General features: G+C 41.1%; 1 protein-coding gene across 2 annotated transcripts in view; it reads left to right on the top strand.

The window, feature by feature from the left end:
- The window catches only part of LOC109894388 (syntaxin-binding protein 6), a 105,134-nt gene that overhangs the window by 76,248 nt on the left and 10,733 nt on the right, over positions 1-18,153 (top strand). For both annotated transcript variants that reach the window (XM_020487840.2, XM_031828790.1), the window contains exons 3-4: positions 12,626-12,756; positions 12,919-13,084. In XM_020487840.2, coding sequence (XP_020343429.2) covers positions 12,626-12,756; positions 12,919-13,084 — 297 coding nt within the window. The remainder of the gene's footprint in view (positions 1-12,625; positions 12,757-12,918; positions 13,085-18,153) is intronic.

Below are 18,153 nucleotides of genomic sequence, written 5' to 3'. Positions count from 1 at the left end.
CTGAAGGTACCTTCTTCTGCACAAACAATAGTACGCAAATATAAACACCATGGGACCACGCAGCCGTCATACTGCTCAGGAAGGAGACGTGTTCTGTCTCCTAGAGATGAACGTTGTTTGGTGCGAAAAGTGCAAATCAATCCCAGAACAACAGCAAAGGACCTTGTGAAGATGCTAGAGGAAACGGGTACAGAAGTATCTTTCCACCATAAAATGAGTCCCTATATTGACATAACCTGAAAGGCCGCTCAGCAAGGAAGAAGCCACTGCTTCAAACCCGTCATAAAAAAGCCTTTGGAGTGGCCATCACACAGCCCTACCCTCAATCCTATAGAAAATTTGTGAGCAGAACTGAAAAAGCGTGAGTGTGAGCAAGGAGGCCTACAAATCTGACTCAGTTACATCAGCTCTGTCAGGAGGAATGGGCCACAATTCACCCAACTTATTGTGGGAAGCTTGTGGAAGGCTATCCAAAACGTTTGACCCAAGTTAAAGGCAATGCTACTAAATACTAATTGAGTCAATGCTACCAAATACTAATTGAGTCTATGTAAACTTCTGACCCACTGCGAATGTGATGAAAGAAATCACTCTACTTTCTGACATTTCACATTCTTAAATAAAGTGGTGATCCTAAGACGGAATTTTTTACAGGGATTAAATGTCAGGAATTGTGAAAAACTGAGTTCAAATGTACTTGGGCTAAGGTGTATGTAAACTTCCGACTTCAACTGTAGAAAACCCCATTGAGGACATCAGATAGCAGAGCAGACCAGGCCCACTCCACCGCATAGTCAATAGGAGAGAAGCCCCTTGGCAGGTACCAGGTCTCTGCCCCTGTGTAATTAAAGACTTATTTTACTCCTCCAGCCCCGGCTCCTGAGGAATTCTTAGTATGTGCACAGCAGGGCCCAGGCTGAATGGGCTGGAGAATGTCCTATGTTATTAACAGAGCTCAGTGTGGTAAACGAGCAGAGGGGCTCGGAGTGTGTAGTCAGGGCCTCACAGCACACCCTCTCCATTTCCCCTTGACCGGTAGGAGAAATGAGAAGGGAAGGAATGAGATGCCACTATATGGAGGCTGGAAGTATTTTATTTCCCCTGTATTTGGTGATGAATGTGTTCCTGGTTTCCTCTTCCTAACATCTCCATTATTGCTGTATGTAATTCCTGTCTGACCTGTTGACTTGCCACATGTCGGTCATAAATCCTGAACTCTGTGTGTGTGTGTATTTGCATCTGAATAATTTTTATGGCTTGTCATTGTTTTGTCTTTATTTTTAGAAACATGACTCGCTCTCTTCCAGAGAGATTGTGACTTCGTCCCACTTCTTCTGAATGTCCCTTTCCCCTCTAACTGGCTACAACTCTGAAACCCTTCTTATACTCTATGCAGTTACACCATTCAGAATAGTGTTCTCAATATCTTCGACCTGATATGTCGGTCATGAGAAAAGATCTCTCACTCTCTCTCTCTTACTCACTCTTTACTTTCTCTCTCTCTCACAATAACTTTGCTCTTCCAAACGACCCTCATTATAGCCGTTATGTCTGTTGTCAAATCTTCTCATGTGTCTGTGGGGAACAGCGTACTGACTCCCATCCTCTTCATCTCTCATTTAACCACTAATCAGCAACATCTCCCTGGCACTATTACAAACTGTCAGCAGAATCCAGACAAATTAACTTCCACATCTTTCAATAAATTGCTGTACTCCCAGTAATGCATGTTGGGACCTTCCTGTTTGAATAAGGCATCCTACCGCCCGATTTAGCGGTCTATTGCCGGGTGTTTTAGATGGAATGTATTACAGAAGTGACAATGCAAGAGGAGCTTTATTTTAAATAGCTCATTAGGGTGTAAAACATTCAGCATCACAAGGACAGAAGAAGAGAAGAAATTACCTTCAGAACATGGAAGAGTAATGGGCTGGCTCCCGAGTGGTCTAAGGCACTGCATCTCAGCGCGAGAGGCGTCACTACAGTCCCTGGTTCGAATCCAGGCAGTATCACAATTGGCCCAGCGTCGTCTGGGTTTGACCGGGGTAGGCCGTCATTGTTAATAAGAATTTGTTCTTGGCTGACTAGCCTAGTTACATAAAGGTTGAATAAAAAAATATATAAACTAAAGGCTAGCTTGAAGTTTGTGGCAATAATTTGGCTAGGAGATATGCCTAGAACTCCCATTGATAAGGTAGAACTAGGGCTGAGCGATTAGTGCTTTTGAGGTCGCTTCGGCTTGATTATTTAAAAAATCATTAAAAAATAATAATAATTTGGTTTCAATTGTTATTTTTTAAATTAAATGCATTAGGAAATAACGATATGAAATGATGAGCTATTTAATGCAAATTCCAAAGCCAAAAATAGTGAACATTCAACTGCCAATATTCCGTTGTGTCTGTTAGGTCCACATTGGGTACACATCAATAGAAAATGACTATGACAGAATCAAATATTTCACTTGTGTATTACTACTTTTTTATTTGATGACTTTAGTCATCCTATTTAGCTAAGCTTGTCTGCTTAAGGATGTTGCAGAGCTAAAGAAATGCCTCATTGGGCTCACAAAAAACAGGAACTAAAAAAAGTAATTGAACCAATGTTGGTCAATTAGCTGTTTAATAAACAACCCCCTCCCCCTCCCAGCACTAGGTAGAACATATGTTTTCATTATCCAAAAGCCTCTGACCATTTAATGCTAATAAAAAACTGCAAGTCTCTTGTGTAGTAGTCTTTGAAAATACGTTGAATTACTCCCAATGTTGGGAGCCTATCTAACTTCTCACACAGTTCTAGTAAACATGCCCTGACAATCCATCCTCATTTTGTGGTGTTGTCATAGTAATGATCATTAGGTTACCCCATGCATATGCTACACACTCAGAGCCATTTGCATCACAGCGGAATTGATGTTGTGCTTGAAGGTAATGAGACGTTAAATTCAAAATATATTCCAACATGGCTAAAAACACCTGGAAAAAGTGACTGGAAATAAAATAGTATCCCTATTTCTCCATCCAACTGTCAAACTGACATGAATAACTTTTTCTCTCTCCAGTGTCCTGTTTCAAAGGGTTTTGTTTCATCCTTGTCCACCCAGATAGTTGGAGCTGTTCAAATATTGAAGCAGATAATAATTGTATCTCTTTTCAGAATGCACAGATACTGTGTTCTGGGTAGTGATGTGTCCCTGATTTAAATTACAAAGGGAAGTGTTACTGTCGGCAGATGAAAAGGAATTTTGGTCAGCTTCTGTCAGTTAATCTCAATTTTTCATTGATCAGACTGTTCTTTTCCCCTCCACAGCAAAGACCCTTTCATATTATGAAAATATTCTCTGAATATGGGATTAAAGGGAGATAAAAAATATCTACAATCCATTTTTTTTTTTTTTACCGCCTGGGATTTGTCCCCGTCATTGAGATATAAAAATGGAAGGGTGTAAACTCTCAAAGAACAGGAGTTTCATGTATTCAATCTCTGTCCATAAATTGTGTGACAGGACAACAACCTCTCCCTCAACATCAGCAAGACAAAGAAGCTGATGGACTACAGGGAACTGAGGGGGCTGTAGTGGAGCGGGTCGTGAATAAGTTCCTCGGTGTCAACATCACTAAGGAATTATGGTCCCCACACACTAACACAGTTGGGGAGAAGGCACAACAACGACTCTTCCCCCTCAGGAGGCTGAAAAGATTTGGCCCTTGGATCCTCAGTTATACAGCTGGACCATTGACAACATCTTGACTGGCTGCTTCACCGCGTACTATCCGACTGCAAGACGCTACAGAGGATAGTGAGTACGGCCCAGTTCATCACTGGGGCCGAGCTCCCTGCCATCCAGGACCTCTATACCAGGCGGTGTCAGAGGAAGGCCATAAACATTTTCAAAGACTCCAGCCACCCAAGTCATAGGCGGTTCTCTCTGCTACCACACGGCAAGCGGTACCGATGCACCAACTCTGGAACTAACAGGACTTTGAACAGCTTCTATCCCCAAGCCATAAAAGTGCTAAACAGTTAGTACAGGTAGCTATTTGATTTAAAGGTATAATCCACCCCCATAAATAAAAACAATGATACTCCTGTCAATTTGGTGAAAGCCAAATGTCCTACTGGGTAAAATAGTAAATTGTGTAGGAATTGGTATACAATTCTTGTCACTGGAGATTTGTGTAATCCCCTATCACATTTCATAACGCTTTTAAAACAATGACATACACTAGATCGCCAATAAAAAATGTTTCCTTGAAATAAATCAGCTTTGGTATTCTTCACTGACAAAATTATACATTCTACCCCTAAAATGTTCAATGCATTTTCAAACACTGGATCATACTTGTCTATAACACATCCATCTGTTTATATCGTCATAACTAAGTACAGATTTCGCATAGATGTGCTCAGTCTAAACAGTCTACCAAATTATTAACGCCCGTTTCTCCTTCAAGTACCATGTTGTAATGCACCGTGTCTGTAGGAGACAGATATATTACAGAAAGGAGATGGCAATCCCATTGGGCAAATAATGGAAAAATGCCCCACCCAACTGACTGTCGACCAATTGCATTCACGTGTCATGCTGCGTCACTCGGTTGCTAAGCTAATCGTAACACAATCCGATTCTAATGACGTTTCTCATCTCAAAATTAGCTCTGTGGGAAAGCAACATAATGCTGCTCTCGCTCTGGACAGAGACGCCATTTATAGCTCAGTTGCAGAGACAAGCTGCAAGTTGAACTCTGTGAGAGACTCCTAAATTGACAGCGCAGTATGTTTAGGTGATTTTACAGCTAGCTAGCTACTTCACATGTTGATATTGAGTTTGGTGTGATTGTGTGTAGCTATGTTTTGTGGCTAGCTACTTAGCTAACCAGCCAGCCCAGGGAAATGGAGAACATTGCATTGTGAGTTTTGTAGTAGACTTGCGGTGCAATGGATTTCCTTAAATTATTTTACCATATTGATCTTGTTATTACAACAAAATGTTTTCACTTTTAGTGTTATTTAACATGGTTAATAATAGGAATTAGTGGTTTGGGGTGGATTATCCCTTTAACTATCTGCTTTGACCGTTTTTGCACTAATTCTTTTGAGTCATCACATATGCTGCTGCTACAGTATATTATCTATTCTGTTGCTTAGTTAGTTTTATCCCTACCTATATGTACATATCTACCTCAATTACCTCATACCCATGCACATCGACTCGGTACTGGTACCCTGTGTATATAGCCAAGTTATCATTACTCAATGTGTATTTGTTACTTGTTAATATTTTTCTATTACTTCAAATTGTTTCTCTTCATTGTTGGGAAGGGCCTTTAAGTAAGCATTTCACTGTTAGTCTACACCTGTTTACAAAGCATGTGACACATCAAACTTTATTTGATTTGAGCCGACAGAGCTTTCACAATAACCACTTCAACATTGTCTTTGGTATGATAAAGATTTCACTGTTCAAGAGAATGCACATGACAACACAGACAATCACTTCTCTACTGTTTCTCCCACGTGTAAATAAATGATGTCTTCTGCATCTGCTGGGTGATTGATTAAGGGTCTCACATAGCATTGAACCAAGCAGCGCTCCATTGCTCCGTTGTTAGGTACCATGGTGTGTCCTCTCCACACTACCACAGTGTCTGGCCATGGCATGGCCTCCACTCTGCACTAACATGGGCCACACAGCAGGTCCTTGTCCCTGAGCCCATGAATTGACTGTGGACGGGATTGTTGTGGGCTGCTGTGGTCTGTCTAGCCAGTATTAGCCTAGCGCATGTCACAGTGACAGGCTCTGTTGGAGTGTAACAATGTGTTCCAGTTCAGCCTGAGCGGGGCAGGTTTAAATAGACCAGTAATGATGTAGTAGGCCCAGACAGAGAGCAGCGTTAGATGGGTCGTTCCAGCACTATAATAACAAGTTAGAGCATGGTGAAGGCATCTCCTCTTCACTGACTCAGAAACCAGTCAGCTCGCTTGTTTGTTTATCCCTCTGTATACATGGTTTCCAGTGAATCGAAAGAGCTGTTTGAGTCTTGAAACATTAGCCTACTTTTAAAGCTGTGATTGGCCATAGAGCTTTTGGAAAATCATTTGACCACACTCACCACACTGTTTCTGAACTTTCACTTTTTCGTTCTGTTTAAACATCACAGCGGACCATGTTAACTAGCGTACAAGAACGTGGGTCCGTGCCAAGTGAATGAGTCCAAACTCTCTGCAGAATTTACCTTAACATGCAATCTCTACAGGGATGGCCTTGATATCAGTGTCTATTGTCGGATGACCTTGGCTCACTCTGTAGTGACACCTTTAGCACTGTGATGCAGTGCCTTAGAACGCTGCGCCACTCAGGAGGCAATATAACACATTTTAAGGGCGACCCTCCGGACCCAATGCGGCCCCCAGGGCCTAATGAGTGACACCGCTGCCCTAAATTAACCGGCTACAGATAGCATCCCTCCTGTGAAATCAGTTGTTGTTTTTGTACCATGCAGATTAGATTGCCATGGTAACCCTCCCTCTCTCCACGGTGCCACTCTGGCCGAACAGATCTGACTGAAGGATTTTAATTCTTAACAGGGTTTCACCCACCTGGTCTGGAGAAAGCTTTGAAATTGATCATATAGAGGAAGAGTGAGTCAAACGGTGCACTTACATCTTCCAAGCTTGATGAGTGCTTTATTTTCCCATCCACCTTAGTGCTTTATGGAAAGGGGGTGGACAAATGCGGAGCTACAGAAGTGTCCACACCTATAATGTGAAGTGATATTAAGTTCTGAAGGGGTCTCTGGCCCAGGCATGAGGGGTAATCATGTTTCAGAACCTCCTGGCGTGGCTGTGTGCATGCATGCGTGTGTACGTATGCTCATTCCTTCATGGTAGAGATAGGTCTTTGAGAGTCTGCCATTGACTTCAAGTAATGATTTACACGAATGTCTGAGTTGCTTCTTCTTAATTCTACTTTGAAACTGGCATTTACTGCATATGATGTTAACCATTATCTCAAATGTTCATTATCTACTGGAACACCCTAGAGTCTCGAGTGAGTGAAAACAGAATCATGATTACAGTGTGAACTTCCTTTGAGGGACCTTTGTTTTCTCACAATCCTTTCTCTGACATTGGAGCCAAGGTCTCTGATGGAATGTAGTAATTGTCTGATAACATGGAGACAAACTCAGACAAGGTAGGAGTCAACAGCAGCATAAGAAACTGATTGGATCGGCTCAGATGTCTGCTTGTTTAATTCAGAGTGTTGAGAGTACAGCCGAGTGGCCCTGAGATTTCAGCACTCATTAACTGATGAGCCTTGTCCTCTAACAGAGAAATCCATCCTATTTCTTGAGACAATGCCAATCATATTTCTCCAACGAAAGAGCAAAACAAACATGTCTTCCCCAAACAGTTCTAGGTGTATTTTTACTTCACTTCTGTAACGGATCATTTCAGATGCATTTCTCCCGTTGTTTCCCCAAGCTTTACATAACCGTTATTCAATCAAGCAGATTGTTTTGAAAGCGAGCTCGCCACGAAGCCTGTAATTTGCTGCCTTCCCATTGAGCAGAGGAATATGCTAATGATGGATCTGTTAGTCAAGGCTGTTCGGTCCCAAAGGGGAAGAATCATAACACTTCTTGTTGTCAATCTCCATGACTTTATTGATTTGCATGCACTGTTATTTTGAGCCGTTATTTTGAGCGATGACATAAGTTTGACATTTTATCTTACCGCAGCCTCTTCCTAAGTGATTCTTTAAAACCAGGCCTACAGTACTTCATTCTATAGAGCTCTTACTTTACTTTCAGGTCCATTTATTTCTGCCTCTTAATTTCTGTATACAGTTTGGTATTGTCTTATGATCAGCAGGCAGCTCACACTTTTCATTTGGCATCGGTGCCAAAGGGGTTGGAATGATGGCAATTCAATATTATGGTCTCAGCAGAGTAGTCTACTCTCTCTCTCTCTGATATTTTGTAGAAGACACTCATTATCCACCGCCTCTCCCAACTTGCAGTAGAACCACTGTACAGTAGAACCATTTGGCTGTTTAATCCATTTTGGGAGAATTGCTTTGCGGTCGGCACTGTATGTTACAGACATCTATTCTGCCCTGCCTTTCTAATGTCTTCGAAAGCCAAGTTAACAAACAGATCACCTACCATTTTTAGAATCCCACCGTACCTTCTCCGCAATCAGGTTTCCGAGCTGGTCATGGGTGCACCTCAGCCACACTCAAGGTCCTAAACGATATCATAACTGCCGTTGATAAAAGACAATACTGTGCAGCCGTTTTCATTGACAGAGTCGAAAGCCTTGGCCAGGTCGATCACTGCATTCTTATCAGCAGACTAAACTGCCTCGGTTTCTCAAATGACTGCCTCGCCAGGTTCACCAACTACTTCTCAGATAGAGTTCAGTGTGTCAAATCGGAGGGCCTGTTGTCCGGACCTCTGGCAGTCTCTATGGGGGTGCCACAGGGCTCAATTCTCGGACCAACTATTTTCTCTGTAAACATCAATGATGTCGCTCTTGCTGCTGGTTATTCTCTCATTCGCCTCTACTCAGACGACACCATTCTGTATACTTCTGGTCCATCTTTGGACACTGTGTTAACAAACCTCCAGACGAGCTTCAATGCCATACAACACTCCTTCCGTGGCCTCCAACTGCTCTTAAATGCAAGCAAAGCTAAATGCATGCTCTTCAACCGATCTCTACCCGCCCGCCCGTCTAGCATCACTACTCTGGACGGTTTTGACTTAGAATATGTGGACAACTTCAAATACCTAAACTCAGAAGGAAAAAAACTAACGGCCCTTTTTCAGGACCCTGTCTTTCCCTGTCTTTCAGATCATTTGTAAAAATCCAAATATTTTCACAGATCTTCTTTACAAAGGGTTTTAACATGCATCTGTGGAACAGTCATAAAGACATTAACACCTTACAGATTGTAGGCAATTAAGGTCACAGTTTTGGAAACTTACGACACTAAAGAGGCCTTTCTACTGACCCTGAAAAAATCCAGCAGAAAGATGCAAGGAGGCATGAGGACTGCAGATGTGTCCAGGGCAATAAATTGCAATCTCCATACTGTGAGATGCCTAAGACAGTGCTACGGGGAGACAGGATGGAAAGCTGATCGTCCTCACAGTTGCAGACCACGTGTAACATCCGAACATCGCACCTGCGGGATGGGTACAGGATGGTAACAACTGCCCGAGTTACACCAGCAACGCACAATCCCTCCATCAGTGCTCAGACTGTCTGCAATAGGCTGAGAGAGGCTGGACTGAGGGCTTGTAGGCCTGTCATAAGGCAGGTCCTCACCAGACATCACTGGCAACAATGTCACCTATGGGCACAAACACACTGTCACTGGACCTGACAGGACTGGCAAAAAGTTGCGGTCATCGGATCCCTTCATGCCTCCTGTCATGGCTGACTGACTCGTTCTCGCTGTTCTCTGTAGGCGTGCTAGTCAAGAAGAACCATTTAAAGAAACCATTTCCACTTTGTAGATGCGTAATTTTACTGGTTAAACCGAAAGTGCTTCCAGTGCTCACTGGAAGTCTGTAATATCAAAATGAACAGAGTAGATCTTACCAGAAGCACCACGTGGCTCAGGTAGAAAACGGGACTCTTCACACCATGCCCCTGAGATCAAAGTCAACAACTTCCGCTGTTAGATACAGCTGTATAAATGTACAATATATCCAAACATCTCCCCTCGCCAAAGAGATACAATCACAACAAACAGGATGATGCAAAAAACAGACAGGGATCTAGCCCTACCTATGTTATTAAAAGACCATGTGAAAAACAGGAGAAGGGCTTGGTCGGACACTAGGCCTCAAAAACATGTCGGTAACCGATAACAACCTGCCCAGATGGGACTGTGTTTTGGAAACCAAACTCGGAACAGAATACGAGTGACCTACACAAGGCCTATCTGTCTATCCAGAAAGACACAGCGGCAGAAACAGTGGCCTGGTATTTGAGCCAGCAGAAACAACACAGGAGCACGTAGGCCCTTCCAAAAGATATTGGCGTGCTTGGATCCAGCTGTGCACGCATGCAGTGGTTCTGACACATGACGGAACACTGAACAGGATGATCTGTAATCACAGCGCTTTGATCCATGGAAAGAGTCTGGGCTACAGGGAGGTGTGGTGATATTCTGGTGATGTCACAGGGCAGGATGTGGATACTAGATACTACAGTAGGCCTCAGGCCATACTCACTAATATGAGTGCTCCTCTTTGGTTCAACCACACGTGTTGATTTATACTTTCCCTCTTCCTCCAGATACTGAGAGTAGATTATCTACCACAAGGATTTAGCCGTTCTTGATATCCACTTAGATTTAGTCAACAGAGGACTGAATGAAATGCATCATTTTTATCAATACAAACGGGTGCTTTTCTTTGGTGTGAGTTGCATCTGGTGAAGTGTAAAAGGTGCCATAACCGCAGACTCTGACAAGACCAACGAAGTAAACTTTTTATTTTCTTTGTCACACTGCACCTTATCGTACTGTCAGACACTGTGTCAGACACTGTGTGGTTGGTTAAAGACGATCGCTCCCATTGGAAGTAAATTAAAGATTAGTAGGCATATTTTGACTGGATAACTATAATGTCTAAGGCCCGGCCACAGGGAGGTCTGGTCAACATTAGGCTAGGCTGTCTCTCAGGGGGAAAAATGCTTTTTACAGTGCCTTGCGAAAGTATTCGGCCCCCTTGAACTTTGCGACCTTTTGCCACATTTCAGGCTTCAAACATAAAGATATAAAACTGTATTTTTTTGGGAAGAATCAACAACAAGTGGGACACAATCATGAAGTGGAACGACATTTATTGGATATTTCAAACTTGTTTAACAAATCAAAAACTGAAAAATTGGGCGTGCAAAATTATTCAGCCCCCTTAAGTTAATACTTTGTAGCGCCACCTTTTGCTGCGATTACAGCTGTAAGTCGCTTGGGGTATGTCTCTATCAGTTTTGCACATCGAGAGACTGACATTTTTTCCCATTCCTCCTTGCAAAACAGCTCGAGCTCAGTGAGGTTGGATGGAGAGCATTTGTGAACAGCAGTTTTCAGTTCTTTCCACAGATTCTCGATTGGATTCAGGTCTGGACTTTGACTTGGCCATTCTAACACCTGGATATGTTTATTTTTGAACCATTCCATTGTAGATTTTGCTTTATGTTTTGGATCATTGTCTTGTTGGAAGACAAATCTCCGTCCCAGTCTCAGGTCTTTTGCAGACTCCATCAGGTTTTCTTCCAGAATGGTCCTGTATTTGGCTCCATCCATCTTCCCATCAATTTTAACCATCTTCCCTGTCCCTGCTGAAGAAAAGCAGGCCCAAACCATGATGCTGCCACCACCATGTTTGACAGTGGGGATGGTGTGTTCAGGGTGATGAGCTGTGTTGCTTTTACACCAAACATAAGGTTTTGCATTGTTGCCAAAACGTTCAATTTTGGTTTCATCTGACCAGAGCACCTTCTTCCACATGTTTGGTGTGTCTCCCAGGTGGCTTGTGGCAAACTTTAAACGACACTTTTTATGGATATCTTTAAGAAATGGCTTTCTTCTTGCCACTCTTCCATAAAGGCCAGATTTGTGCAATATACGACTGATTGTTGTCCTATGGACAGAGTCTCCCACCTCAGCTGTAGATCTCTGCAGTTCATCCAGAGTGATCATGGGCCTCTTGGCTGCATCTCTGATCAGTCTTCTCCTTGTATGAGCTGAAAGTTTAGAGGGACGGCCAGGTCTTGGTAGATTTGCAGTGGTCTGATACTCCTTCCATTTCAATATTATCGCTTGCACAGTGCTCCTTGGGATGTTTAAAGCTTGGGAAATCTTTTTGTATCCAAATCCGTCTTTAAACTTCTTCACAACAGTATCTCGGACCTGCCTGGTGTGTTCCTTGTTCTTCATGATGCTCTCTGCGCTTTTAACGGACCTCTGAGACTATCACAGTGCAGGTGCATTTATACGGAGACTTGATTACACACAGGTGGGTTGTATTTATCATCATTAGTCATTTAGGTCATCATTGGAACATTCAGAGATCCTCACTGAACTTCTGGAGAGAGTTTGCTGCACTGAAAGTAAAGGGGCTGAATAATTTTGCACGCCCAATTTTTCAGTTTTTGATTTGTTAAAAAAGTTTGAAATATCCAATAAATGTCGTTCCACTTCATGATTGTGTCCCACTTGTTGTTGATTCTTCACAAAAAAATACAGTTTTATATCTTTATGTTTGAAGCCTGAAATGTGGCAAAAGATCGCAAAGTTCAAGGGGGCCGAATACTTTCGCAAGGCTCTGTATTTTCTGTTGCTTTTGCTGATAAGCCTATGTTGTTTTTTGGCACCAATGACTTCTGTATTCCTGAACACAGCTGCTATGGAGGAAGCTTGTCACTCTCATTGCTTGTGGTGACCGTAGTGTGTTCTCACATTCACTCTGTTCAAAATGAAGCACCTTCATTATATGAACATTTGGCATCTAACTTTGTTCAATTTAAGTTGAATCCCTTACTATTGTTAACAGATCATTTATTTTATTTTTGAACTAAATGTTACTTCATTTCTTCTCCCCAGTGACTAATAAGAAGCCTTCCCATGTGTCCATCACCAAGGTGAAGCAGTTCCCAGGTTCATCGTCCTTCGCCAAGAGGTCAATGTGGACCATCGACCAGCTGAGACAGGTCAACGGCTGTGACCCCAACAAAGTGAGTTTACAGTTCACTGAACCTACCTGCCGAGGGCTGAGTTTTTCCTGACCTACATGACCTGAGCCATTTCATTTGGGCAAATCCCATATCAACACCTACTGCCTGGGTCATGCTTGTTCTCTATCTCTCTTGCTCTGTTTCTGTATCTCTCTCTATAAGGACTGTCCAGAGTTTGACTTGGCATTTGACAATGCCTTTGACCAGTGGGTGGCTGGCTCGGCCGGCGAAAAGTGCACCTTTATCCAGATCCTCCACCACACCTGCCAGCGCTACAGCTCTCAGAGCAAGCCAGAATTTGTCAACTGTCAGTCCAAACTGCTGGGAGGTAAGAGACACAGTGTCAAGACACACCATCTCTCTCTCTCTTGCTCTCACTAACTGTATGAAAGTCAGGGTTTTTTCTGCCTTTTCAGTTTTTTCATGCCGCCTATGTCCAAACAATAACTTAAACGACTAAAACCAGATATTAAGTATGTAGGAAAGATAATGTGGGGGCCTCCCGAGTGGTGCAGGCTCTGTCACAGCCGGCCGCGAGACCCATGGGGCAGCGCACAATTGGCCCAGGGTCTTCCAGGGTAGGGTTTGGCCGGCAGGGATCTTGTCCCATCACGCACTAGCGACTCCTGTGGCGGGCCAGGCACAATGCACGCTGACACGGTTTCCAGGTGTACGGTGTTTCCTCTGGTGCATCTGGGTTAAGCGGGCATTGTGTCAAGAAGCAGTGTGGCTTGGTTGGGTTGTGTTTCGAAGGACGTATGGCTCTCGACCTTCGCCTGTTCCGAGTCCGTACGGGACTTGCAGCGATGACAAGACTCTAATTACCAATTGGATACCACGAAAAAGGGGTGAAAATAGGAAAGATAATGTGTAGAATTTCAGTATATTTGCATTAAAACTGCAAAATTGCATCTCCGCCACATGGCAAAATGAATATAATTGCAGGAAATTAGCCAGTGACGTTTTGTCACTGCGACTGCACCATTGGCCACGCCCACCACCTAAGCCCCATTTTGATCCAGAAAAAGCTCTTAGTCAGATCTAGTGTTCTCACTCCAAGGTATGTCGAGAATGCCACTTACATGTTCAGATCTGATTGGTTGTATAACGAGACCGAGTTATTATTCCCATTTACTTTGAGGACTTTTCATTTTAAGGATTGCCCTCCCTAAAGGCATATTTAAATCTACCTAATGATATTTAACTGTACTATGATACATCATCAAAAATCTACTTAATGATGTTTAACTGTACGATGAGACATCATCATTATCTTTAAATCTACCTAATGATATTTAACTGTACTGATAAATCATCATTAAATCTACCTAATGATATTTAACTGTACTGATACAACATCATTAAATCTACCTAATGATATTTAACTGTACTGATACAACATCATTAAATCTACCTAATGATATTTAACTGTACTGATACATCATCATTAAATCTACCTAATGATATTTAACTGTACTGATACAACATCATTAAATCTACCTAATGATATTTAACTGTACTGATACAACATCATTAAATCTACCTAATGATATTTAACTGTACTGATACATCATCATTAAATCTACCTAATGATATTTAACTGTACTGATACAACATCATTAAATCTACCTAATGATATTTAACTGTACTGATACAACATCATTAAATCTACCTAATGATATTTAACTGTACTGATACAACATCATTAAATCTACCTAATGATATTTAACTACTATGATACATCATTAAATCTACCTAATGATGTTTAACTACTATGATACATCATTAAATCTACCTAATGATATTTAACTGTACTGATACATCATCATTAAATCTACCTAATGATATTTAACTGTACTGATACAACATCATTAAATCTACCTAATGATATTTAACTGTACTGATACATCATTAAATCTACCTAATGATATTTAACTGTACTGATACATCATTAAATCTACCTAATGATATTTAACTGTACTGATACATCATTAAATCTACCTAATGATATTTAACTGTACTGATACATCATTAAATCTACCTAATGATATTTAACTGTACTGATACATCATTAAATCTACCTAATGATATTTAACTGTACTGATACAACATCATTAAATCTACCTAATGATATTTAACTGTACTGATACAACATCATTAAATCTACCTAATGATATTTAACTGTACTGATACATCATTAAATCTACCTAATGATATTTAACTGTACTGATACAACATCATTAAATCTACCTAATGATATTTAACTGTACTGATACAACATCATTAAATCTACCTAATGATATTTAACTGTACTGATACAACATCATTAAATCTACCTAATGATATTTAACTGTACTATGATACAACATCATTAAATCTACCTAATGATATTTAACTGTACTGATACAACATCATTAAATCTACCTAATGATATTTAACTGTACTGATACAACATCATTAAATCTACCTAATGATATTTAACTGTACTGATACATCATTAAATCTACCTAATGATGTTTAACTGTACTATGATACATCATCATTAAATCTACCTAATGATATTTAACTGTACTGATAAATCATTAAATCTACCTAATGATGTTTAACTGTACTGATACATCATCATTAAATCTACCTAATGATATTTTACTGATACAACATCATTAAATCTACCTAATGATATTTAACTGTACTGATACATCATTAAATCTACCTAATGATATGTAACTGTACTGATACAACATCATTAAATCTACCTAATGATATTTAACTGTACTGATACAACATCATTAAATCTACCTAATGATATTTAACTACTATGATACAACATCATTAAATCTACCTAATGATATTTAACTTTACTGATACAACATCATTAAATCTACCTAATGATATTTAACTGTACTATGATACAACATCATTAAATCTACCTAATGATATTTAACTGTACTGATACATCATTAAATCTACCTAATGATATTTAACTGTACCGATACAACATCATTAAATCCAGTTACTCCTGAGATGTTGGAAGAACCAGTCCACTGAGAACTTATCTTTAGTCACAAGGAATATTAACTCACTCCCACACTCTAACTAAACAATATACACAAGCTTATATTCAAAATAACATACGTTCACAACACAACCAATTCCTATATGAATTGGCCACCTAGGTAAGCAATATGAAGTCATTTCCATGTTGTAGCATGTTATCCTTACAGGGGAGGTAGAAGGTAGCCTACTGGTAGAGAGGGAAGGCTTCCTCTGTGTTCCTGAGCCAGAGAGGGGGTTGTGGAAGACCGTGTTCTTAATCAGCTGTAAACCTGTTCTAGAGACCTGAGAGGGGAGCTATCGTAGAGAGAGATGTGTTTGATCAAATGTGATTCAAAGGGCGTACTCCAGAAAAGCTTTTTGTATTAACATTCATAAACAGTTACTTTGAGAGGAATATTGCACACTGATCATTTATTCTTTATAGACGTAGGACTGCTTGATCATTATTGTAACAATGCATTTAAAAATAGATCATTCCCTCTATAGAAAAAGCTGTATTAGCCAATTACTATTGAGTGGAGGACAGTTCCTTTCCTTTCCCAGCTACTCCTGCTGTTAAAGTTCCCTCTCCTCCTCATTGCTATATGCCTCTGCCCTGATCTTCTCCCTCCTACATCATAAACCACAGCTTGTATGTTTTTCTTCCTTATTTAACTTGTACAGTGTAACCCCTGACAAATACAGTAGTGTATTGCTGGCTGGGCTGTAGTTATAGTGTGGGTAGAGGTTATTGTATTGTCCTCCGGGGGGGCTGAAGAATATGACAAAACAGAGAACATCTGTGACCTAACTCTCATTCACTCTGTCACACAACTCCAGTTAAATGGTCATCTGCATACTGGGTGTAATGGGATGTTGTGTAGTGTCTCACTTATGCAACAACACATATACATACTTAAACACCAACACAAAGCACGCTTTATTCCAGTATTTTGGCAACGGTTTTTAGTTTATTTATGTAACCACCAGCTCAACCAGTAATTGACTCAAAATATTAGTTTTACTATCAATATCCAATCCCCAAATCTGCTAATGCTTTCAATCTAATAGACTTAGATTGGATATAGAGCATAGAAAGACATTGACCTGGCAACGCCATGCCTGTTCAATCACATCAAAGCCAACTCTCAGCTCCCAGGAAGCACAATGAGTAGCGTGACTGCCAACGGAGGTGACCGCACAGCCAGAGACCTAGTGACAGTAGAAAGAAGAGAATGTCAGAGTTCTGCCACCACTGTCCCCTCCAGTTTAAGTCTCACACCCGTGCAAAACAAATATCATGACGCTGCTCCGGTGTGGGACAATAACTGTGTGGGACGCCCCTCTTCTGACTGACCAGCATGGGGAATAGGGATGACGAAGAAACTACCTCTGGAGTATAGGACCCTATTCAAAAGTCACATACACTATTAGATAGTTTGTTATAGATATAGCTTGAACGTCTTTAGTGTAACCACAATGTACAGTATTGTATTGCTTTACTGGACTCGTTAACTTCCCGGATAAAAATAACATCCTGCTGTCAATGTAACAATGAACATGGTTTGTCCCGTTGAACTGTCACCAAGAACACATTGAGTCAAAGGGTCAGAAACCATGTTGTTTACACACTACCTTGTTGGGGTTGACACGATCACTATTATGGTGGTTGTGTTTGTGTGTTGAAGGCTTTAATAGACCAGTTGTCGTAATTGAGGTGCCTTTGATAACATACTTTTTACTACATTGCTAGAACACACAGGGCCTAATGATCCACGAGGATTCTGGGATATTGCCCTTTCTTGCTGGTTAGATTTGCCTTTAACACAGAACAGAGGCGCTTACTCTACACTGGGTCACCCTGACAGGCAATTATCTATTCTACACAAGAGCTCGTCTTTGTTAGCTGGGCAAACACAAAGAAATGGCTTGTCACTTTGCCACCGTTTTAGTGAGGCAGAGTTCTATGTGTTAGTGAACATGATATTAATTGGCAGGCCGGACTCCGGGACGGTTGTTCTTATGCGTTGAGAGATTGTAAAGGTTTGACAGGACAAGGTCGTCAGGCTTACTGTGGATTCTGTTAGCTTATGCAAACTTTATTCATCCTTTATTGAAGAGGCCTGCTGGTTCACTCTGGCAGATCTACTTCATCTGAAGAAAGGTCTGGAATTATAATACAGAGGTGGGCTTTAAGGTGAGGGTGAAGGCACTCTCCATTGCTGTACTTCCCGTTGTGGTAATGGTATGAATTCCACATAATGGAGATTTAGACCGAAATACACATAAATAGGACACCTGGTCCTATCCTTTATTGACTGAAATGTTAAACTACGGAGTGCACCTTTTCTTAATGCATAT

The sequence above is a fragment of the Oncorhynchus kisutch genome, linkage group LG7 (assembly GCF_002021735.2).
Source record: "Oncorhynchus kisutch isolate 150728-3 linkage group LG7, Okis_V2, whole genome shotgun sequence".
NCBI lineage: Eukaryota > Metazoa > Chordata > Actinopteri > Salmoniformes > Salmonidae > Oncorhynchus > Oncorhynchus kisutch.
The sequence above is the reverse complement of the archived record's forward strand: the minus strand, read 5'-3'. Positions and strand labels throughout refer to the sequence as shown.